This window comes from Prinia subflava, chromosome 1 (assembly GCF_021018805.1).
Source record: "Prinia subflava isolate CZ2003 ecotype Zambia chromosome 1, Cam_Psub_1.2, whole genome shotgun sequence".
NCBI classification, from domain to species: domain Eukaryota; kingdom Metazoa; phylum Chordata; class Aves; order Passeriformes; family Cisticolidae; genus Prinia; species Prinia subflava.
The window spans coordinates 128,467,091-128,491,897 of record NC_086247.1 but is presented as its reverse complement, the minus strand read 5'-3'; the positions used below and the strand labels follow the sequence as shown (position 1 = coordinate 128,491,897).

At 36.5% G+C, this 24,807-nt stretch overlaps 1 protein-coding gene across 1 annotated transcript in view; it reads right to left on the bottom strand.

The window, feature by feature from the left end:
• Positions 1 to 24,807, bottom strand: part of COL28A1 (collagen type XXVIII alpha 1 chain) — a 65,824-nt gene that overhangs the window by 39,500 nt on the left and 1,517 nt on the right. Inside the window, exons 3-11 of the mRNA XM_063391833.1 lie at positions 14,489 to 15,048; positions 13,120 to 13,176; positions 11,796 to 11,849; positions 11,252 to 11,293; positions 10,576 to 10,602; positions 9,418 to 9,462; positions 7,701 to 7,745; positions 7,368 to 7,421; positions 424 to 492 (exon numbers count right to left, since the gene is read on the bottom strand). Of these exons, the coding sequence (XP_063247903.1) occupies positions 424 to 492; positions 7,368 to 7,421; positions 7,701 to 7,745; positions 9,418 to 9,462; positions 10,576 to 10,602; positions 11,252 to 11,293; positions 11,796 to 11,849; positions 13,120 to 13,176; positions 14,489 to 15,048 (953 nt within the window). The remainder of the gene's footprint in view (positions 1 to 423; positions 493 to 7,367; positions 7,422 to 7,700; positions 7,746 to 9,417; positions 9,463 to 10,575; positions 10,603 to 11,251; positions 11,294 to 11,795; positions 11,850 to 13,119; positions 13,177 to 14,488; positions 15,049 to 24,807) is intronic.

Below are 24,807 nucleotides of genomic sequence, written 5' to 3'. Positions count from 1 at the left end.
TAAATGCTGCATGAGAGAATCTTATAATCTTTAAGAAAAGCTGTTTCCTGGTGAATGACAAGGCAAATCTCTCACTTCACCATATATCACAGTGACTGAGATGTATTTCTACACCTTGAATTATGGTTTACTCATTAGTGCAAGCAGCTGCTAGAGCCTGAAAATTACCTCATGCAGGTAACCCCCATTTAAATGGCATTAGTTCTGACTTCTTTCAATAGGATCATCAGAAAAATTCAAGAGTTGCTGGAAAAGCAGGTCTTTTCTCTCCATCCTATGTGAATACAAAAACCTGACAATCAGGTTTTCGTTTAGGTGATAAGAGTTTGACTTTGATAAAACTGTAGGTGAGAAATTTCATTCAAAAAAAAAAAAAAGACTGCCCACAGATATCACTTTAAGAAACATCTTTCTGAGAGTTACCTTGGGTCCTGGCTCTCCAATGCCAGAGGGTCCTGCAGGGCCATAGGGACCTGGAGGGCCTTGTTCTCCCTAAAGAGAAAAAATGGAAAGAAACTATTAATGTGAATACAAGTTTCACCAAATTCTGACAGTGTCTTTCCAAAGCCTCACTTAGGGCTAGAGAAATACATTTTTAAAGTAAAAAACACATAAACAAAACAAAATCTAAACCTGTCTATTTTGACAGTCCCTGACAGAATTTCCCAAGGACAGTAACTCTGAAGGACTCTTCTTATCACAAATAATTCATTTATTTGCAAGTTCACCCACATGATGGAGCAATGCCTTGAATATAGCTGGGAGTCCTGCTAAAGTTAGTATTCTTCCAAAAGCTCTATTTTTAAACTGTGATAAAAACACAGTTTTTCTTCCAATAACTGCTGTCTTGTGCCTTGCAGAGCTGCTGCTGTAAGTATGGTACTGGCAGGTGCTGGAGTAGGGAGTGTAAGAAGCCCTTGTGACAAAAGTCATGTATGAAAATGTTGTTCTGTGAAACACTTTTTTCTGAATAGAAGAGGATGCCTGAATATTCATGGAGAAAGAAAGTCAACCTTCTACCAGACAACATGCAAATGATTCATGATATGATTAAAATAGACATGATTCAGTCTATTTTAAAGACTGTATTTCACAATTCAAATGGCTATTAACAAATCTGGGTTTTATCTTCTGTGGTCTTGGTGCTACAAGTAATGTGGAATTTATGAAAACCATGAAGTTCTGGCAATAATATCACATTATGTCTACATGTAAAGAGAAAAGTCTGCTTTTCCAAAAATCTTTTTGGTAATAATTTTCTTCGTTTAATGCTTTGCTCACATTCTTTTTTCTCTCCTTATTTGGATTTTCCTTCAGATGGCATGTAATATCATCTGGAACAATGGGAAAGAAGATTACATTTGAGCTGACCTTAATGATTTTATATAATGAAATTGTACCATTTTAAGCCTGGAACATACCTAACAGTCTAACCCCAAAAAAACCACCATCCACCCCCTCCAAATTATTCATTATGTTAGGATGAGTTCCAGTTAGTGCCAATATAAATAATTTCTTTCCTTTTCAGAAAGCTCATATAAATAAGGAACACAAACACTCTGTATTTCAGTCTGCAATGTGATAATGATTAAGCTACAGTAAAAAAAAAATTAATGATTTTATCCTTAAAGTAAATACTGGCAACAACAATGTAAATAGATTTAGATATTTTAACAGATATTATTCAAATTTTGTATATCTAAGTTAGCTGAGATATCTAGGACCTAAAGTTGCTCATAGGAAAATCAGATTTTTTCAGTCTTCTGGGAAAGTTATAACTTGCCACCTAAGTGAGGAAAGAATTCATATGTCACCAGAGAAGAAGCAGATCCCTTAGCAGTTTGTTCTGGGACATGTATTCAGGAAAATATGCAATGACGGATTTTTTACAGAATTGTCCCAGGATGATTTTCTGGGAATAACTGCTTTGAATATCCACATTCAAACTTAACTTTTCCTTCAAAGTTTGAAAACATGTTGGCTCATAAAACTTTAGCCTTTAATTAAAAATCTTACTACACAACTCAAATTTTCCAGAGAGGCTCCTTAGTACAGCAGTGGATTTTAAGAATGTCATTCTCAGCCTTTCCATTAATATATTGGGATTTCTAGAAATATGCACTTTATATCTAGTAGCTGTTCAAGATTTTAAATAAACCTCTGAAACGATAACTGTAAGTACTCTCTGCTCATCACATTTTTATGAGCGGAACACAGGTCAAACCCAGATTTCATACCTCATTTTTATAATCTGTAACCATATAATTCAGTTTGTGAATTATTCGCCAAAATTTGTGAATAATTCACTATCATTGTCCCCACTAAAAAACACATTTTCAAAAATTAACTTTAATATACTCTTATGGAACCTTACTGGTGTTATAGTGTAGAATACATTGTTGTTGGTTTGGGGTTTTTAAAATAAATATTAGTTACGCATCTGTCTTGGTTTGAAAGACAGATATCTGCTAGGAAGGGGCAGGACCTCCCTAGAGATGGAGAATTCAAATCCCCTCCCTCCAAATTATTCCAATTAAAAGGAAAATTAAAGGAGCTTTCAGGCAGAGGTATGGGGGTAGGAATAACAGTTCTTTACTAGTATATATGACAAAACGACAAACAAACAGCAACTACAGCATCAATAATAAACAGAATCAAGAACCTTGAGGGCTTTCTTTTACAAAAAGCCCAGAGCAGTTTGATCTGGGTGCCCCTGCAGGACTCCGAGAGGCCGAACTGGAAGGAAGGAAAAGTCCCGGGCTGGTGGATGAGATGAGGTCTGCGCTGGCAGCTGGAGCAGCAGGGGTGTCCCGGCAGGGCTGGGCAGTGCAGGGCTACAGAGTAGCAGGAGAGCCTCAAAGCTCTGAAGAAGCAGCGGCGGTGGGGGGGGAGGTGGAGAAAGCGAGCTCAGGATTCCCGGGTACACAGCAGATGACGATAGATTTCCCAGGACGAGGCAGAGGCAGAGGGCAGCCTGACCGTCCTCCTCGGCGCTGAGAGCAAGAGTGCCTCCCCCTCCCCCAGATCTGTCTTTTTTGCCTTTCCCAAAGCTCATCATCTCTCCCCTCTGAGGGACACTCCCAGGGACTCAAAAACAATAGGTGTAGCCTCGTGCTGCTATATCCCTCAAGCACTCTTTTTGTTCTGACTAAGTAGTCATCAAGGCTTTTGGAAACTTATGGGAAAAAATTCTGTGAGAAGAGAAAAAAAAAAAACCAAATCTAACCCCCAACAGCATCTGAAAATAAATTAAAAACAAACAAACAAAATAATGCCAACTAGTCTGAGTAAATCAATAGATACATGCATATGTAACATAAATTTTTTATCCAACACTAAAAATACTAGGAACCCCAATTTAGTTTTGTGGAAGTGCTATATTCATTACTAGAACTCTGTTTTCCAGAAAAATCTTTGTGATTCCATTTCCTTCCTGGAGAGGGAACCAAGATGAATGAAGCCCTTTTGTGTCAGCATGTTGGATTTTTCTGGGGTTGTATTGCTACTGAAGAGCAAAGCTGTCTTCTAATAAGAACACAACAACACAGTATGTTGGTAAGTCCAGCAAAAGACATGAAGTAACCAGTTCAGATGCTCTTTAATTGTATTAATCTACTGAGTTAAGAGATATGTAGAACCTAAGTAGGAAAATGACAGAAATCAGGTTACTGGGAAAGTCAGACAATAGATGGGATCCTCACTGGATAATGTTTACGGTCATTGCTGTTTATGATAGACTATTCCCCATGTACAGAGCGGGACCAAGTGTGGTGTGGCTTTTCTCTTTGCCAACTTTCAGTTTCTTGTACTTTTAGTATTTTACTAAGTGACACAGTGTCTTCTGTGTTTTGGAAACTGTTGAATCATCCAGCCAAATCGTACCATGGAGCACCCTTGAATTCCTAGTGAGACAAAGAACACAAAGTCTGAGTTCCTTGTTCCTATAAGCTGCAGTATGACAAGAGTTGAGTGTCTCTACCTTAGACTCAGGGTTATAAATTGGTGTTCTGAAAATTCAGTTAATTAAATCTGTGTGAATATTTTTCCTATTGATTTTCTTTGTAATTTTCTTTACATTTTATAGCTGAATGAGGTACACTATGATCTGAGATTTTACTTTATGTTACAATTTAGATAATACATGATGCTTGACGAGGTTGAAGAGTGCCTTAGAGTGAAGCAAATGTCTAAGAAAATAAAGAGCACAGCTGTGGATAGTATTTCTTTAGGTATTTCAAGTTAGTGAAACAGACAAAACAGCATAAAATTTGGCTTTAAATATAGTTTCCTTTGATAAATTTAACATCTTTGTATGAAACTTGTCAATGGGCAATAGAAAGTCAGTAAACCAGGAAACAAGCAGAATAATCTTTGTTCTTTGCTCAGGACTTGTTCTGGAAACAGGACCAAGCTGTCTAGTTCAGAAGACAGGAAATACACAGAGAAAATCGCCAGTTCCCTACTCCTAACTCTGTTTGAGTGAAGTGCCCTGTAACCCTATAATGTTTTTCTCTTAAAGCCATTATATACTGTGTTGTAAGTTTACTGTTAGCGTGTTAACTGTGAACAGTTTAGTATTTGGTTAAATGGAAATTAGTAATAATAATAATAATAGTAATGATAATGATAACAAAAATAATAATAATGTGCTTTTTTTTTTAAATGGAGCTCAAATGTCTCATTTTGAATGCTTTGACCTCTTTATGGAGGCTTATATATATATGTAATAAGATTATTTAGGTGTTTTTGAGATGTTAGAACTTCACAGAGTTGCAAATAAGAAAAAAAAAACTTTAAAATTTTGAATAATGGCAAAACCTGGTTCTGGTTGATGTTACACTGAGCTGCCTTCTGGGCAGGATATAGGTTGTTCAACATATTCACACATGGTTTGAAAAGAGGGTGGAAGTGAAGTGATGAAATATGCTTGTAATTAAAGAGGTTATTAAAGATAAGGACTGATTACGAAGAAAATGCATATGAATAATAGAAGTAAAGAATGAAAAGTTCCTTTAAGTAATTTCTTGGATAATATTTCTGGACACCATGCTACCTTGCTTCAGACAAGTCAAATTGTTTGTCAATTAGTTGAAGGTGCAATGCCACCAAGCCTCTCCTGCTGATGGCTTCCAGAGCCAGTGGCACCCAGACAGCACCCAGATGACACTGTCCCCACCTGTGTCTGCCACTTGGCACTGCAAAGTGAGAGGATGCATCCGTGCCCATAACCCACAGAGGTGTGGGATGCACTGAGCCAGCCAGATACGTGAGTGGACTGTACACTCCACAACTGAGACCGAAAATATCTGTAGGCTGACCTTGATCTGGAGCTTGTATTTTGAGGAACTGAATCTACTCCTTCAAACCTCAGCACAGCTCAGTAACAAAGAATAAAAGTCCAGCAGTGGCATTCTGTGTTATGTCACACAGGTACCAATGCCACCAAGATGAAGTCACCAGTTCAAAAAGCAGAAAGTGTTACAATGGAAAGGCCAAGGAACTGCACTAAGAATAGTCTTATTTATTTTATCCAAGGCTATTATAAATAACTGCCACTTTTCAGATGCTGTATTATATGTCATGAAAACTAATTTTAAAAGAGCAATTTAATAATCCTTCTATGAGGACAAAAGATATTGGAAAGACTGCTATGTGTCTGAACCAAAAAAGGCCTTGACCTTTTCTAGCTGAAAGGCTGTTTATTAATCTCAAAACAGCCACTGATTATCTGTACCGATCATTAAAATTTTTTCACTCATGTCAAATAAGCTCCAAAATGCCAAAGGTTAGCTTTGGCATCAGGTAAGGACAAGAGATAACCCTTAAACATACCTATGTTTCTTCTATACTCTTTAAGTTTAATTATCTAAGTGCATCAGCTAAACCTGCCTGGAAGTATTGTTTTTATTATAGATGTCTGAGCATGGAAAAATCTTGACTATGGACTTTAAACAGCAGGCTGGGGAGTTCAAAGCCGATAAAAGAGGGAAGTTTCTTATTACTGCAAATCTGCAGCTAAAGCCTAACAGACCGTAAATATTGTATCCATGTAGATGGATTCTAGAGAAAGATGTTTGTATTTTACAGCCATAAAAATATGTGAAGAGACTGACAGAGGGACACACAAGATTCAACAAATATGGTTTTGTATATAATAGAAGTATATAGAAGACAGTTCCACTGTCTTGGACTCATCAGTGTGAAATGATAGAGAAAAAAATTACTGTCATTTGCTGTGCTGAAGTTAAAGAGAGACATGGTTTTTCCACTACATGTATGAATAGCTCCTTTCAAACTCATCATCCCATTTCTTTTCCCACTTCTGAAGTACTCTGCAACAGCTTTCCCAATCAAGCATTTTGTTGAGAAGATGAAGAAATGAGAAGTATGAAAAAGCATTTGTCGGGAGGAGGAAAATCATGATGGATGGCAATATTCCAAACTTTTAATAATAAACATTTCCCATATCTAAATTTATTTCTGTGAATTTCTATTTAAATTGTTGCCTAAGAAACAAAACATGAGTGTTTATATAGTGTGTCTTTTACTAAGCAGCTTTGTATGAATTTGTCTTGTATAACTTAGATTGTTAGCCAGGCTATCAATGATCCTGTCATAGAAAGTCTTTGTATCAAACTGATAAAGGAAAGATCCTTCTGTATCAAACACTGATGTTAATAACTCTCCCATGAGCAACACCACCATATTCACAGAAAGTAATTTCCCAAAGTTTTGCAAACCAGAAGGCTTCCTAAGTTAATCACACACTTTATCCAACAGATTTTTCTTGACAATATGTAGTCATTAACTCTAAATTATCTATTTTAAATATCACTAAGGCATTAATTGTCATAAAATCTTATATGTCAACCAATTTCAAAGTTGACCTGAGTTTTTACAGTACACAAGCAATTAAAAAATATTATAAATACTCAGACAGAAGGTTTTAACCTTCATCTAGAAATATGTAAAATCTTTAAACACAGGCATTGTAGGCAAAAAATATTCTATGAAAAAAGCTTCCCAAGGGATGGCAAAAGTCAAGACACATATTCAAGTGATTGAAATTCTGACATAAGTGCTGTGGCTCTAGAGAGGTCCTTGGTTGCATCCTATTGTGGCCCTTCAAAATGTTCTTGGATACCCAGATAAGAAAGTGGGCGCATGTGCCAACAATACCAAGCCTTCATCACATGATGGTGCACCACCCAGGTGGGGACATTATTGCTGTACAAATAACACCACTAATAAAAAAACTACTGACAAAAAAGTACGGTAGAGTATAAAGGTTCTACAGAGCTTCTGCATCCTCTCTCCCTATATAAATAACATATTCAACTACAATAACATATACAACTACATCTCACCTTGTTTCCTTGAATGCCTTTTGGGCCTTGCTGACCTGGATCTCCCCTGATACCCTACAAAAAAGTCAAAGCAAAGAATGAGCTGCCTTTGAAGACACCTATAAGTTTTGGGGTTTTATTTCCCCTGAACGGGGTACAGTGTAACATAGCACAATTCTAAGCTCTAAAGGACAAGAGTTTTCTGCCTCACACCCAGTGAAGTGCCCAACACATTGAATATTGTTAATATTCAAAAACCAGTGCTGGTAGAAATATATGGCTGTTTTTCATAGGTTGTATGCAGAAAAAGAATACAATCTTCCCTTTTTATTTGGTAGTTTTTCGTTCCCTTACCTGAGGTCCCCGAGGTCCCGTAGGGCCCACAGAGCCCGGCAAACCCTGAGGAAAAATTAGATTCAATTATCAGATTAAAAGGAAATTTCAATCTGCTTTCAAATGCCAAGCACTTGTCATGTGCTTGTAATGGCTCAAATCTCTGTTCAAGCATTTTCTGGAGACTTCATTCTCTCACCAGAGTACTGCTGCTCTCATACTGTATTCAGTAAACGCCGGTTACATTCCACCCTCAATAGTTGGTTAAAATACTTTTCATACACAACAGGCATAGTGAATGAATAGTTAACATCTTAGCTATTTGATTAAGAAGTTCTTATTTGCTACAGGGTTTTAAATTTAGTTCCTGGAAGCATTTTAGATACAGAATTCTTAATAAAAATACTGCAGTGTCTATACCAGAATAACTTCAGACAACTTTGTCTCACTAACTGAACCTGCTGATCAGCAGCCTGGCAGAATCACATTAATAGTTCACAGAATCCACTAAAAATGCATCCAAAAAATTTAAAATGCCATGCTTTTTTATTCCACTAGCTGTGATTTCTCCATTTAATGAGTTCTTACCAGTCAACAGCACTACAGATTATTCAAGAATCTTTCTGCTTCTCTGTTTTTTGTTTAGTCATCATAATGCATGTTCTACAGAACTTCACTTCCACTTCTGTCAATACTCAGTTATAATTTATTTCTAAAGCAAAAAATAGGTTTGAGCAAATTGACTGGTTTCTTATTTCTCTTACTTCTCTTTTATTTAGTAACATCTCTACAGGCAAAGGCAATGGCAGACTGCTGCATTTTTCAAGGTATGTGTCGCATTTTGAACTTCTAATAGCCTTGACAAATTTAGCAGTGATACCTATGCAGACACTCCATTGGCTCCCCCCCTAGAGATTCAGAGTCAAAAAATTTTAAACAATTCTCTGCTCCCTGGCATTTGCTTCTAGGCCAAGCATCAGCCACCAGAGAGAGAAATAACCCCAGTCAGTTCCAGCCCATTTCCAGCCCAACTACACAAGCAATGGATGGTACAAACAGTGATACGTTGACACAGTGATGGCTACTTTTGGTAGCATACAAACATATGACTTGAGTCAGTTCTGATTTCAAAGCCAAACAGAAACTGTCTGAATTTCAAACCTGAACAGCATTTGAAAAAGCTCTAATATACAGCACCAAAATGACTGGATTCAGTCTGATTAGTGAGATGAGAAAGTGGTACTGGATAAATACAAATTGGACTCCCAATCATGTTTCAATATCCATCACCCAACTAAAAGATCGGCCTCAGAATATTGAATTTGCTCCTCGTACATTTGGCTGTATGTGTTCTGTGTCTGATTTTGTCTAGCCTAGAATGCTTTCTTTAAAAATAAAGCCATAACTGAGTTCTGTCTTCAGGATTTTGAATGTGAAGGTTGGAATTCTGGAATTCCAACCTTCAGAGATCCCCTGCAGAGGACAAAGCTTTTTTTATCACTGTCCTCAACAGAAATGAAGCAAGAAGATTTCTGGCAGCCCTGGCATGTTTTCTATATCCACATTTCTTGGCTGCTTTGACTATGTTCTTTGCCAGCTTCTGAACAGCTTCCTTTTAGCTTAGTAGACATTTCACATAACATCATATGTGACATTTCAAGCTGTGTTTATGAATATGTTACATGATTTTCTAGTGTCTTCATCAACATGAAACAGTTCAAATAAAAATTATACTTACTATTTCTCCTTTTGTTCCTGGGGGTCCACATTCTCCTCTTTCACCCTTTATAAGAAATCAAAGGGTTCACAACTAAACAAGATGATTTGATTACACTACATGCATTAAAGACTCTGCAAGCAGTAGCACAAGAGTTTAGTTGACTCTGAGGACCTGGAAGTGGCATCATAATATATGGTCTGTAGAAGATAAGATCTGCTCTGCTCAGTATGGGTTATTTCTGAAAATGCCTGCAAAGCATCCAACTTATATCAGAGGATAATACGTTTAATATCTAATAATTTTTTACCTACAGTTTTCCATCTCGGTGCACTGTCTCCAGAGAGCCTTTCCATGCTCTGATTTCATTACTGTGATATCTGAGATTTTCCTGACTAACAATTGTGAGATTGCACATATGGAGTGAAGAAAGAATTAAGATTTTCACTGATGATTTAACTTTTCAATAGACACATGAAAAGTAGACCTATGAATCTACTGCTCCCATTTTCATGAAATCTTACCACAAAATTGACTGAAGCATTTTATTAATGAATACACGGATTCACAGAGGCACAGCTTTTATTAACAATGTAGAGAGACAAGTTCAAACCAAGAAAAATCAAAATGGTACTGTCTCTGTTTCATTTCTGACTATGATGGTCCACCTTGCAATTCATCTCTAGAATCCTGCAAGTCACTGAAATGCATTGTTATTTAATCTTCTTGGAGAGACTATGTTGAAAATTTTCTTGATCAAGCATTAGCCCTTGCAAGTTATAAATAGGTTAAAAGTAAACTTCCTTGTGGTAAGTTTTTTGAAAGCTAATGATTGCCACATCGTGTTTGTAGGCATTGTAAACATTTTCTCTTTCTTTCCACTTAACCTCCTATTCAACCCCCAACTTTCTTTTCCTTCCAAAACCTGTATTTCTGGTTGTTGACACTTTCCCTCTTTTTATATTTAGATTACATCCCTTGACTTTGTGAGTTTTTTTGTTTCATTTCCAGCAATCCAGTGAGTAAGCATTTAGGTAAATTTTGAATTTACTTCTAGGGATTGCATTAGGAGCTTTTATGACAAAAAGACAAGACAAGGTCTTTTTTCCATTCTTTCACATACACTGTCAGCAAGTGACAATTTATTTTCAGACTACTTCTATTCTACAAAAAACTTACCTTGTCTCCCTTGTAGCCAGGAGCTCCCTAGTCAAAAATTGAAAAAATGAAAAAATCATAAAAGAGAAAGCAAAGACCTAACATACTCCTAAAGAAGAAAAATCCCCAAACCCCCCAGGAAAAAATTATGTTTCAGAACTTGAACTATTCACAACAACAACAACAAATCTTTCTGAAATTGTTTAACATATAATTCTCTGCAAATCTAGATGAGTATTTTTTACTCATATATTAGCTGTAAATATGCCACTCAGTTTCCCAGCCTCCTAGTAGGTACATGCTGCCATTTAAATGGGACTTGTAAACTGAGTTACTCTTATACAGGGAGTAGTGTTAAACTTTCTCCAGTGAATCAACAAGGATTCTGAGAATCATCAGTTTTTAGAAGCCACCAAAGGACTATGTAGTGTTTTCATCAGGTCTGTCTTTGGGATAAGTCTAATGCAAGTCAAGTCAAAATCACACAGCTTCAGAAGTTCCTCCTCCCAGTAGCATCTCATTTCTGTATTTAAGCACATGGTTAGACTGTTTCTCTCAGTATACATGTTTCTTTAAACCTGGCCTTAGTGTAGGTGCTTTAAATCATTGGATAGACACATAAAAAATGAAAATAACATTTCTAGTTCAAAAAATGTGAAAAGACCAAATTTGAGTTAGCACTGTAGTAGTCACATACCTCTTCACCTTTCTCTCCATGATCTCCTTTTTGAGCATCACCCTATTGGAAGCAAAGGAATACAACTGAAATATGTATTGCACTTTCATTTATCACTATTACACTAAAACCAAGAACACTGTTACAAAGCAAAACTGTTTTTTCCTGTTTACTAATGTTCACACTTTGTCCTTCCACAATAAAGGATATGCATTTCCTGATCATTAAAACAGAAAACTCAGCTATTTTCATTAGATGACTGAAATCTTAGAGTGAAGCATACTGATCAAGGGATTGGTGAACTGTTAGAAAGCTCTGTGGAACCTAAAGAGCCTTCAGCTATATTCAGAGACCTCTGCTGTCAGAGAAAAACTGGAATAATAGGCAGTGTTAACTTGATAGCAGTTTAGCTTTAAATTTTTATCTCACATTTCTAAAGCAGCTAACTACCAACTAGCAAACCTCAACATTTATAACTTATTTTAACTTATCCTTTGCTATATTCACATCTATGGTTTGAATAACTTGATAAAAACTTGCTTTATTTCATATAAATTCACATTACCTTGTTTCCTCTTGGTCCTGGGTCACCTTTCTCCCCTTTGCTGCCAGCACTGCCCTGAAACAAAGCAAGAAAACATTATTATCATTGTGAGGATAAAATTCTCCAGCTTGTCTAAGACTATATTTTAGTCCAAAATTATTCTAGAATATGCTTTGGTAAAAAACCCCACTGATTCAAGTATGGTACATGAGACACAATATTCATTTAGCTAAACCCACTTTGGTATTATAAGGTAACTAAAAAAAATTTTTTTAACAAGATTCAATGATAAATTTTCTACAGAGCAACTGAAAAATCTAATCAGGAAGGCATTACAGAAAACAAACACAGTTCTGTATTCTTCGGAAATGGGAAGTTCTTCTTCCCATTTCTCAATTAAACACCACTATCTCATCTTCTCTGCTTAGAAGAAAACTGTACAGAACAGTTTAGGGTCAATATTCAGCAACCCCAAGACAAAAATTACTGTACAATTTTTTTATTACTCTTTGAAGGATCATGATGGTGGGGACTAGAAAGTTTGGTGTATACACATCTATATATCTGGCTACATACAATAATTTTGGATAAAATAACTTAATAATTCTTGGCTCTAAAATTTCAAATTGCAGACAGAGGTTCTGGTGCACATTATCCAGATGCACATTATCCACAAGGACTGAACAATAGGCCCTGGTGTCATAACCTGCTAATGGTATGGTTGACCCATTAGAGTCTAGGGAGAAAGACAAAAACCTCTGAATGTACCTTGCTTGTCTCTGGGGGAACTATTAAAGAGAGAAAAATGATCAGAGAGGTCACCCACTGTCTGAACCCACACTTTTCTGTTCCTTACTAGAGCCAAGAAATATGTGCTGAAGTGTCACAAGAAAAAAGAGAGTGTTGGAGGCAGAGTTTTACACCTTTCCTCATATAGCCATTACCCTCAGACTTTTGAACCTTTACCTCTTACAAAAATAGAAGTTGGCGGTGGGTGAGAATCTTTGTCTAATGGATGTTTCCTTCCCCATTGCAAGGGTAAAGAATAACTTTTTTATTTGGGCTCCAAAATCACCTATTTATCCACAGTGTTTTATTACCAAATAATAGAAATATGTTTTCAAGACAGTACCCGACTATGATAGATTTTTTTCTGAGCTCTTTTAACAGTGGCCTTTCACCACCAACATGATATGCTACAATAAATCAATCTTTTTGCAGTACATGCACAGCTAATGTCTTGTTTTTTTACCTAGTTCACATAGTAACCAATTAAAGTATTGTGCAGTATTGATCTTGATTAAAATTCAGATTCTTGAGCCTACTCACATAAATGCATACTTACTGAATCACCTTTGTCTCCTTTTACTCCCTTTTCACACTCGCAGATTTTCCGTGCACACTACAAGGTTACCAGAAAGGTAAAGAAGAATGGTTTTCAAACATATTATTTCAAATTTCTAAAGCAAAACATTTTGGTTTTGCCTAGCCACAGATTAAATAACATAATAGTTAAATAAAAGGAAATTAATGATATCCCAATATATTTATTTCTCATATAATCAACATTAAACTTCCATATAGAGCAAACAAAATCTGTTACTTGATTTATTTATTACAAAAATAAATGTCTTACTGTAGTGACTGCAGTCACTGTAATAATTACAAATGTTTAAGATAGCATATACATAGTACACAGTACTGGGAAACCTTACATAAATTTTGAATCATTTTAACATTGCTATTGTTTTCTAATGAGACCACAAATGAATTTGCATATCTTGCATTACACCTATTCTACTCTTGTAGGAAGAGTTCTTTATGTCTTACTGTTGATACTACTTACTAATGAGCTAACAGCCTAGATTTCTCAGGAGAAAGAACAGAACAAATGCAGGAAATTTAAAATAAAAGTAATCATGGTCAAAAAATTTAACCAGAGATGGAAGATGATTAATCCTCAAGTACTGTTGCATTATAGAAGAAGCAGGCTTTGGGAAGTCAAGTGTCAGCAAGAGTAATCAAACACAAAGCTCAAAACCCCTACCTGCTTCTGTAGCAAGGTTTCCTGAAAACAAAATAAAAGTATTACTTTCATATAGATATGATTTAATTCAACAGAGTACTGATTTTTCCTCTCTAGTTTACAGAACATCCAAGGTGAAAGGTAGAGATAAATACCTTCATCCTTCATTCCTTCCTCAAAGGGGCAAGAATCAGTCTGTGGAGCTACTCATATGGGAAAAATTCCCTTGGTAGAGAGTGTTATTCCATGACATGCAGTGATCAGGCAATATATGAGGATTAATGGGAGAGCTAAACAGACAGTATTAAAGCACAGTGCTAACAATGGGGACTGTGAAAAGACTTCCTAAGCAGAGACCTTCCTTTGGAAGGCCTTGCAAACAGAATATGCAGGGGAAGGACTCAGTGACTATACATGAGATCAAGCTACCTTCTGAAGTATTTTCATATGCTCAGAGACACACTCTGTGTGCTGGGAAATGTGATCAGTTCAGCTGAACTACTATTATCCAAGCACACAACTCCTTGGAGAGTGGCTGGCAGAAGGAAGCTCCATCTGCCCTGACTCCTGAGGTAGCAGAGAAGGCACCACAAAACCCTCTGCACTGTCTTCAGGGCTCACCTAATCAAAATTAAATGAAATCTGCCAAGGATAGACACGTGACAAGATTAACAACAGCATAACTTACCAGTTGCAATGCTACATCAGCTACCAGGTTCTCATCATCCAGGCATAGGACAAGTTTAGAGGATGAATCACCAGATATCATGCGCAATTTTTCTTCTTGGACTGTTTTTCTAGAAAGGCCAATGGTAATAAAATGTATTCCACGACTTCTAGCTGTTGTGGCTATACCCTGGACATTAGGGCTGTTTGGATGATCCATACCATCAGTCATCAAAAAAGCCACTTTCACATTTCTCTTACGGCTTTCAGTTTTAAACAGCTGAGTGGCGTTTGAAACTGCATAATAGGAATAAGTGCCGTGGCCAATAAAGCCCAGAGAACTGATTTTCTCCTTAAAATTCTGGACATTTTTCCAGGCTGTAAAGGGATGATCAATACTGACTGTGCTGCTGAACTGCATACCTGCTAGTTTGACACTATACATGTGAGACTTGACTGGCTTCATCTGGAAAATGCTGTCAGTTATATTGTGAACAAAATTCTTCTGTAAATCAAACAACTGATTTTTGGCACTTTCTGAACTGTCCAAGATAAAGACTATATCAATGAGACACATATCACCTGTAAGGGAACAAGAAAGTTAAATCTATGAATGATGGGAACACCTGCATAACAGATTTCAGATAATTCTCTGCAAAAATAATTTTCCCCAAAATTCCTGTCTTCCCACTAAAAATTCTAAGGATAAATTTCACTGTAAAAATCCAAGAAATTCTAATGAAAACTGTCAAGTTAGGGTCTTGATGGGATTGTTTTAGTATTTTAGTTGATTTTGTATAGAAAATTTACTACACACAATTTCAAACAAAAAATCAGGTTTCTTATAATTTCTCTTAAGAGATATGCATGTCCATGAAAATCACTGAGCAAACTGGAATCCATGGCCAAGTAGTCAAAAAGTATTTTCCAGCCCTCAGAATCAAAACAAATCCCATTTTACATATTCACATGAAAGTTATCAACTACTAAATAATTATGCTAAAATGCATGGATACATGCAACACAGTCAAACAGAAATTTTAAGAAAACAGTTTTACCTTCATCTTTTGGCATAGGAGAGTAAATATTCTTTCCTTTCTTCCTGTTTTGCCCATATACTATCTGGTTTGTTAACACAGCCAGAAGTATAAAACAAAAGAATAAACTTTTTTTCCTCATAATGACTTTCATCCCAAATAGATTTTTCCTTCCTGCTAAAACTAAAAAGCCACCTGTGAATACTTCATTAAGAGAAGCAAATAAATACAGATACCTTAAATACATATTTGTGGGAAGCATAGTTCTAGAGAAAAAATATAAAAAACAATTACAAGAAGTCACTATGTAGGTAATTTAAGCACAATAACCAGCACTAGTTCAACTGTAGCCCACATGGATAGTAGAACCTGTTTATTACAGAAGAAATATGAGTATAACACTGTCTTTTCTTTCTTAGCAAAATGTCTGAAGCACCAGCTTATTCTTCTAAGAAACAGTGGCTTACTAATGAAATTCAATACATGAATATATTATTAATATTACATGGATGTGCAGTATTTTTCATAAAGATAATATTCTATTTTAATGACAATATACTGATAAAATGAAAATTAGAATGTTTGAACGAGCGATTCAACATACTAGAGAATACTGAACTAAATTACTGAACTAAAACTGATTTACACAAAAAAGCCTATGATTTACAAAAGTCAATTTTAATCATTAATAATGAAGACAATATAAATACAAATATAAATATATTTAAATATATTTTAAATTTAAAATCCTTCCAAAATCTTCTCTTCAAGTCCATCAAGCAATTACATATACAGAAACCACAAGTGCAGTCCTCTAAAACTAGAGAGGAAATACCAGTCTCTTACCTTTGAAGGCATCCAGAAATCAAACTGTGGATTAAAAAAGTTTTCAGTGTAGAACATATGTTCTGTAGGTCATACTGGAAAATGCGTTTTGCTTACCAAAATAAAGCAATCTACAAATAAATGGACCACTTGTAAATGGCTCTACCTTGCATATAGATATTTTGTCTTTTATTGCTGCTGTCTAGTTGGCCAAAGTTTAAATGAAGATAGTTGGGCACTTGGCCAAGGCTGAGCGAGAAACCAAGCCATTTGATTAAAGGGACAGTGTCTGGGAGCACAGGTGTTTTCCCACTTTAAATAACTGTATTTTTACATTTAAAAAATCCCACTTTTAGACAATCTACATCTTTACCCTTCCCTCTGCTAATCACAGGTCTTCAGCTTGTCTGTGTTAATGTTGCATCACTGGCTAGATCAGAAATGTGAGAGCAGTACAACATTACTTGCAGGCTAGAACTGAAGTCTGACCTGATGGTTTGAGAGTCTGCAAAGACTGCAGTACTCAAAGGTGGTAACTGCACTAGCAATTACAATAATAAAAGACAACTCAAAAAAATTCTTCTTAAGCTGGTTTCCTCAGAAAACTTTCCTGCTTTCTAAATTCTCTGAGGGATCAGACACAGACAGGACATCTAAAAGGTGGATATGCAGGCAGCTTTCAGAATATTGCATGGAAAGTATATTCACTCTGTCTACTGGCAGGCTTCAGAGTAAAAATATGTTATCATAGTGTTAAGTAAAAAAATGGGGTGAGAGAAAGCATGCCAATGATAAGCCTCAAGGAATCATGACATGCCCTGAGGGAGTTAAGTGCAAATGCTCAGCAGAAGGTAGCAGACATCCTCTATACAGGCACTGCCTACCAGGCAAGACATCTCTCAGCTCCTTGGTCACAGGGCAGAATCACAGAATATCCTGAGTTGTTAGGGACCCACAAGAAAGTAGTCCAATTGTCTCCAACATAGGGCAACATCAAAAATCACACTATGTGCTGAAGGAGTTGTCCAAATGTTTCTTGAACTCTTACAGGCTTGGATGTGACCATTTTCCTGGGGAGCCTGTTCCAGTGCCTGCTCCCGGCTGCCAGGACACACTATCAACTCATGTTCACCTTGCCATCAACCAGGACCTCTAGAGCCCTTTCCAGCTCTTGTTCCCCAGTCTGTCCTTACATCCAAGGTTATCCTGTCCCAGGTGCTGAATCTGGGACTTGCCCATGTGAAACTTTGTACAAATGGTGATAGTTGAACCCTCTAATTTGTCGAGGTCTCTTTGCAGGTTCTCTCTGATGGAGTCAACAGCTCCTTCCAATTTAGTATCATCAGCAGATTTACATAGTATACCTTATAGACCTGTGTCTCAATCATTTATGAAGATGCTGAAGAGCACAGGGACAAAGATAGAGCCAAAGATAGAACCAAACATGTGACAGGTCACCAATTTGATGTCATCCCATTCACTATAACCCTGTGCCTGACCCCGAGCCAGCTGCTCACTCATCATATAATGTGTTTATCCAGCTACATGATTGACATTTTGTCCAAAAGGATCCTGTGAGAGACAGCATAAAAAACTTTACTGAAATTCAAAAAGATTGTATCAACTGGCTTCCTTTGATCAACTAGGTAGGTTATCTTGTCATAAAAGGAAATTATCTTCAACAAGCAGGATATTTCCCTCATGAAGGCATGCTGGGTGTGATCGATGATGACTGTATTGTCCTTCAGGAGTTTTTCACTACTTCCCAGAATAATTTTATCCATAATTTTACCAGGCACTGATGTGAGACTGACAGACCTGTAGTTACCTGAGTCATCATCTAGCCTTCATGAAAATTTGACCAACATTTGCCAACTTCCAGACACCCGAAACCTCTCCAGATTCCCAAGACCATTGAAAAATCATTGAGTGAGGTCTCACAATGACATCATCCCTTTGAGTACCCTGGGATGAATCCCACTAGGCCCTAGAGAATCCAGCTGCATCAGCAAATACTACACTCATTCAGGGCTGGCTGGGATATGTTGACTAGGAGCTTGTAAATAAGCTGAGTACATTACGCTTTTAAGTAAGTAGAGGACATTTCCTGCTGATTTCATTAAAAAGTTGGTGAAAGAGAAAGAACAGGGAGGAAAAGAATAAGGCACAACTGATCAATGAACATAAAGAAAGTATGTGTCATCATTAAGGTCAATAAAAACATCCTTCATGTCGTCTGGGTGCAATGTCTCTCTATTGATAAACACTTCCTTAAACACTCACTTTCTGCATCTCCAAGGGTACATCCCTTTTATAAAGAGACATTCAACTAGAAATACACTTTTGCAAACACCATTTTCTATTCACATGTGCTGTGAGCCATGAGAACGATACCATATGTAACTTTAAATAACTTAAAGGGTGAGACGAATAGTAAGGAACCCAAAGAGATCTTAGCTCTTAGCAAAGATAGAGCTAACACTACTCTGTTTCTGTTGCTGTTTTTGGCTGGGGTAGAATTGATTTTCTCCACAGCAGCTGGTATGGGGCTCTCTTGGTTTTGTGCTAGAAATAGCACTGATAATTCAGGGATATTGCAGCTGTTGCTGAGTGGTGCTTACACAGTGTCAAGGTCTTTTCTGCTCCTCATCTCACCCCAGCAAGGAGTGGGCTGTGGATGCACAAGGAGTTGGTAGGGGACATGGCCAGGAGATCTGACCCCAGCTGACCCAAGGAATATCCCAGACCATATGCTATCACAATTAGGATACAAAACTGGAGGAAGCTTGTTTGGAGGGCCACAGCTCAGGGACTGGCTGGGCATGGGCCAGCTGGTGGTGAGCAATTGTTTTCATTTGCAACTCTTGTCTTTCTTGGGTTTTATTTCTCTTTGTCATTTTCCTTTTCATTACAATATTATTATTGTTATTGGCTTAAAAAATAATAGGTTAATTAGTTGAAAAATTAATAAATTGTTGTTGAAAAAAAATTAATAAACTGTTCTTCTCTCAACCCATGTGTTTTCTTATTTTTACCCTTCCAATTCCATTCCTCCCATCATTCGTTCCTCCTCATTATCCCGATGAGGGTGGAGAGTAAGCAAGAGGCTGTGCAGTGCTTACTTGCTGGCTGGGGTTAAGCCATGACATGTTGCATGTGAGAGCTGTACCTTTGCCCTGTGACTGTACACAGTACCATTCCTACACAGATTTGTCAGTCTGTTCATGCTCTGTTAACATGAAATTTACTGAAGGAACATGCTACAAACAGAAAAAAATCCTACCTGCCACCACTGCCCACACTCTTCACCCAGTTCAAGTGAGGAAGGATTTGCTGGCCCAGTAGCTGCAGACTCATCCTAAATGCTTCCTTCCCAGAAACATCTACATTTTCTCCTGTCAAATATGTGTCATTTTGATTGAGGCTAATTGTCTTAATTAAGTAAATGTTGTGTTCATTACATACATGGAAAACAAAGAATTTCAATGAAATATAATATTTTACCCTAAGTATCTGTTAGTGCTACAAATGATAATTTTTGTTAGCACCCAGTATCTGTTTTATTAGAGACACTGGCGATGATCAAGCATTTCATTAGCAACAAATTAGTCACACAGATAACTCATACTGTTTACATTCTTATTCTTACCCTTATGCATGCTCAGGTCAAGACTGCAAAGAGCCTATCACATCAACAGCCATGGAAAAAAAAGGCTTTTTCCAGCAGTTGGCAAGTTTTATGTGCACCATGTGCCAAAACAGAATTGAATGAATGGATTTCCAGATGCCTTCAAAGATTTCTCACTTTTTGGGGGGACCTGCAAACATGCCTCTCATCTGGCAGAGATTAGAAAATGTTAACACTTAAGACTTTTAGACATAACAATTTGACTAGTCAAATATACATATACCCTGGTAGTTCTGATGCACATGCTATATTTGGACAGCAATGGGGTCAAGTTTGGTTGTATTTCTCTGGCTAGAACATCTGTAAATCTGTTACATGTTGGTCTGACATGAGCTTTTTTTTTTCCCACTAGTCTTTTTTAGTATATATTTTTATAGCTTTGTATTCATTTAGAAATCAAATTTTGGATGGAAGTAATGACTCCATATTTACAGCACTGTTTTAACATTAATGCTTCCTGCAAAATTTTTCAGTGTTCCAATGGCTGCCATGAACCATATGCTCTGAACCAGATGCTCAATATACTCAGCTGCCACTGAATCTGTCTAAATGCATCCATTACATGACCATACTAAAGCTTTAGTCTGCAATACAAAATTAAAAAGTTAAACAGCCTTTAGTTCCTGTATACATGCTAAGTCATCTCTTCTATTGGAAAAAATAATGTATAATTTTTGTTCCTGGTACATGCCTGCCATCCTTGGAATACTTCCTGCTGTTCTCATTACTGAAACTCAAAGATGGTAAAGAAGAAATATAAAGAGAGAGTTGGCAAAGAGGAGAGCTTCTGTATGAAAAGTAAAAGACAAGGTAAATTATGATTCTGTTGTTTGAAAAGCCACAACTGAATGCCAGTGTGATACAATCTATACAAGTATGGAAGAAGGTGAATATTCCAGAGTACATGAATATAAAATGTCAGAGGACTTAAATCATGGGTTAGTTTGTTTGACGGTATCAATCAAAACTCACTGCCCTAAATTTATATTTTTTGCCCTGGTGTGCTCTTCACTCATTAAGAATGACAATTATTATTATAAAGAATAGTAGATGTTTTGTTCTCTGGCTAGGAGACATCACTAGTAGGTACAATTTGAAACAAATATTTTAAACAGGTTTTTTTTTAATCACTGCTCCTAGTACCAGATCTATCTTGACTCAGTGCCATTGTTATTCATACACTATGCAAGCAAAGTTGTGATTACTTGCCTTCTTAAAAGCAGATTGCAATAAGTGATCAAAAGGATCACTTAGTTGCTGAATATTTAAGCTATGAAGATATTCATGCTATTTAAATCCTGCCCTCTGGTGTATCCACATGATAATGCATAATGATAGTAATGATAGTACTTCATACTGGGTGACTCATTCAGCATTTAATCATTTATACACACCTGGTAAAGGAGGCTGCTGTCTGGGCAAAACACTGGTGCCCTTGTAATAGAAGGTGGAAGCTAAAGGCCAAAATATCAAAAGACTAAGATCACTCAACACTTTGAGGAGGGAGGATATGTCCTGGAAGAATTGGCTTTACTCCTTAGTTCCTACCTGATACTGAGATTCTAAACACCCATTTCACACATCCCTCTCTTTTAGATACCCAGATTAGGAGCACCAGTTCATCACATGGATCTTCTGAGTACTGCAAAGTTAACGAAAGCTAAAAGTGAATGTACTGGCAAAGCAGTATGAACTGCTGAAGAAAGTACAGTTCTGTGTTATCAGAGAAGTGAAATGACACCCTTGTGCCATTTATGTAGCACTGGCCTGAGAAGTGTTTTGCGTTAGTAATAAGGTAAATTATTACTTACATTTGTAAGAAAACAGAGCAAGGATTCCCTTTACTTTCTGGCAGTCCCATCCCTGAAATTCCACAATTTTCATTTGGACCAGACTCACTTTGTTGTCCCTAAAAACTCACATAGCCCCCCACCCACCAAAAAAGAAAAAAAAAGGGCAAACAAACAAAACAACAACAAAAATCCAACCAAACCAAAACCCACAAAACCACAACACCGAAAAACACCCAAAATTCCAATTTAGAATTATTTGTGTTTTACTTCACTAACAGCTTAAAGCAATGATGGCCAAATGTGCAGCCATTACAACATCCATATACTTTTTATTTTTCTGTAAAGGGAGGAGCAGCAGTAGACTTAGATAACTACATTAATAATTGACATGTCTTTAAACCCAGTGTTAGCATCCCATTGCAATATACAAAACTCCAGCAGTATTTAGGTGTTTCTGTATTCCCGAATGGATTTAGCTGTTTTGGCTAGTTCCCCTTGGCCACACATGACACAAACACAACAAATCTCAGAGATTAACATAAACTAAACAAAAAACCTTCCAGGAATCAAATATGAAAAAGCACAACAAAGTTGTAGGGGAAAAATAGCTTCCAGTTAACATATAAAAAAATATCAACTAACCTTGGTATATCTTGATCTTTTAGGAATTTTAACATATCTTTAAAGAAGAAAATAAGTTCAAAATGGAGCTTTCACTGTACAAAGTCTCCACATGATTAAAAATTCTTAAAGAACTCAGAGACTTGTACATAGAGAAAACTTGGAATACGCTGCAGTCAGAGCAAAGAAAAAAAATTATACATCATCCATGAAGAGAAATTGCTGAAAATAGTTTAAGATACAATGGCATGAAAGCAATTGTTACATATAAATTCACATTATAAATAAGCAGATCTTACAAGGAATATAAGAGGGACTGATCACAAGTGTGGGCCACAAATGTCTGAGAGCCAAAAAATTTAGGATTAAAATGAGATTTGGTGAAAGTCAAGCTGAATTAGATCCTTAATGATTTGAGGGTTTAAATGTATAAGTTTATTTACCATATCAATTGCAAGAAACAAGGAAATATAAAAATCACTTGTTACACAATGGTGATGAAGAGATCAATAATCACCTAGGTACAGCCTCAAAACTAAACAACTATTCTGCATTATTTACAAATAAAGATGCTGCTATGGGATAAAGATGCAAATGTGGAGACAGCTACATGCAAACTAAAAGGGTAAATCAGGGCATGGAAAACAAAAGCATAGATCCAAGAGTTTAAAAGGTTCAGAAACATTAGAGGAATTAATAACCTCCCTAATGAAATACTGCTGCAGTATTTATTTTGAGATCAACATAGGAAATATAATTTCTGTGTGTGGTAGAATGATCAAATATGAAACCTCTATGTCCCACCAGTTCATGTAAAAGTTCTAGCAACTACGACACAGTGGACTCTTGGCTAGTAACATTCTTTTGCATTCTGAAACCCCAAATAGCTCTTATGTTTCTATTAACTTTGTACCTGCCATTGTAGTTACGGCATCTATTGCTTCAAAATACCATCTTTCATTTTTAAATTTCTCTGAATCTGTCTTGTGCCAAAGGCACAGGAAACAGCTCTTCTGCAGCTTATGCATTTGTTAGTAGTGTATTCGGACCACCATTAGGACTCAAGAAATAAGTAAGATGCCAGATAAGCTGCTGATTCCCTAGTACCAGAAAAACTCTTAGAATCAAAGTTAGATGGTGTGATTATTGCAATTATTACCCACATTTTTAAAAGGAACTTCCATACTTTCCCATGGTAAAATGTTAGGAATATTCAAACTGAATTTCATCTTTGTCACAAAAAGAACCACCAGGTGGTTATTTGAAACAGATGTGAAAAAGTCACTATGTTCCACTTCAACAGCAGCAGAGGAAATGGAATGATGAAAATGAAACAGATAAGTATGAAAATCCAGGCTGCCAATTTTGCCTTTGATATATGACAGACTACTTATCTGAATTACTTTTTTATTTTTCCACATGCTTTGGTCGATTTTATTTATCAAAACAACTGCTGAGCTCTTAAAGATTTCTGTTGTTAAGGAAAAAAACATCTGGTTTTATGAGGAAAAGTTTTTAAATGAAAGGAATATTACACAAAATCTAAGACAAGTTGTTGCAGCACTACATTTGTGGCTTAAATTAATGAACCCAGTGAAGATGTAACATATATTCTCCACTACGCATAGAGACAAGAAAAAAGACAACAGACATTAACACAAATGATGTTCAAAGCCACTCCATACACAGGTTCAAACTAAAGACTCTGAATACATGCAGGTTATTGAAAAAATGGATGAACAATGACTTATCATACATTTTCTTAAAAATGTTTTGCTAAGTTATAAAAACATTGGAAAGGTCATTAAAAATTATATGCTGTAATTCAAACGAGAAAGTTGGAAAATATTTACTAAGGAACCCAAAGTATATGCATTTCCTTTCTTCTACGAAAAAAGAAGTAAGAGAAGCAGCTAAAGTAAGGAACTAATGTTCTGACTCTAATAATGCTGAAGAAAACTTTTAAAATGTGATATTTAAGTATTTCCAGGCCTAGTATCACTGTTTCTATATGAAGTTGTTCTGAGAGAATCTGAAATTGCCTAATTAATACTTCAGTTTATAAGTTTTATTACAGACTATTTTAAAGAGCATTGAAAATGAAAGGGAAAAGGTAAAAGTTCATATCTCCATGGCTTGCAGAGAAACAGGTTGTAAAATCTTATTCACATAGGAGTGAGGAAATATGTGTATTTTTTATTTTCAGGTAATTTACATCTAAGAAAACTTTCTCTGTGTGTCATTAAATAATGGGAAAAGTTACCCAGAGATGGTACGTAGTCCCCAAACCCTGTGCTTTGGCTGTTTGAGTAGGTCCCCAGAAAGAGGGGTTAGATTGGGTGTGAGGGAGACATTCTCCCCTGCGAGGGTGGAGAGG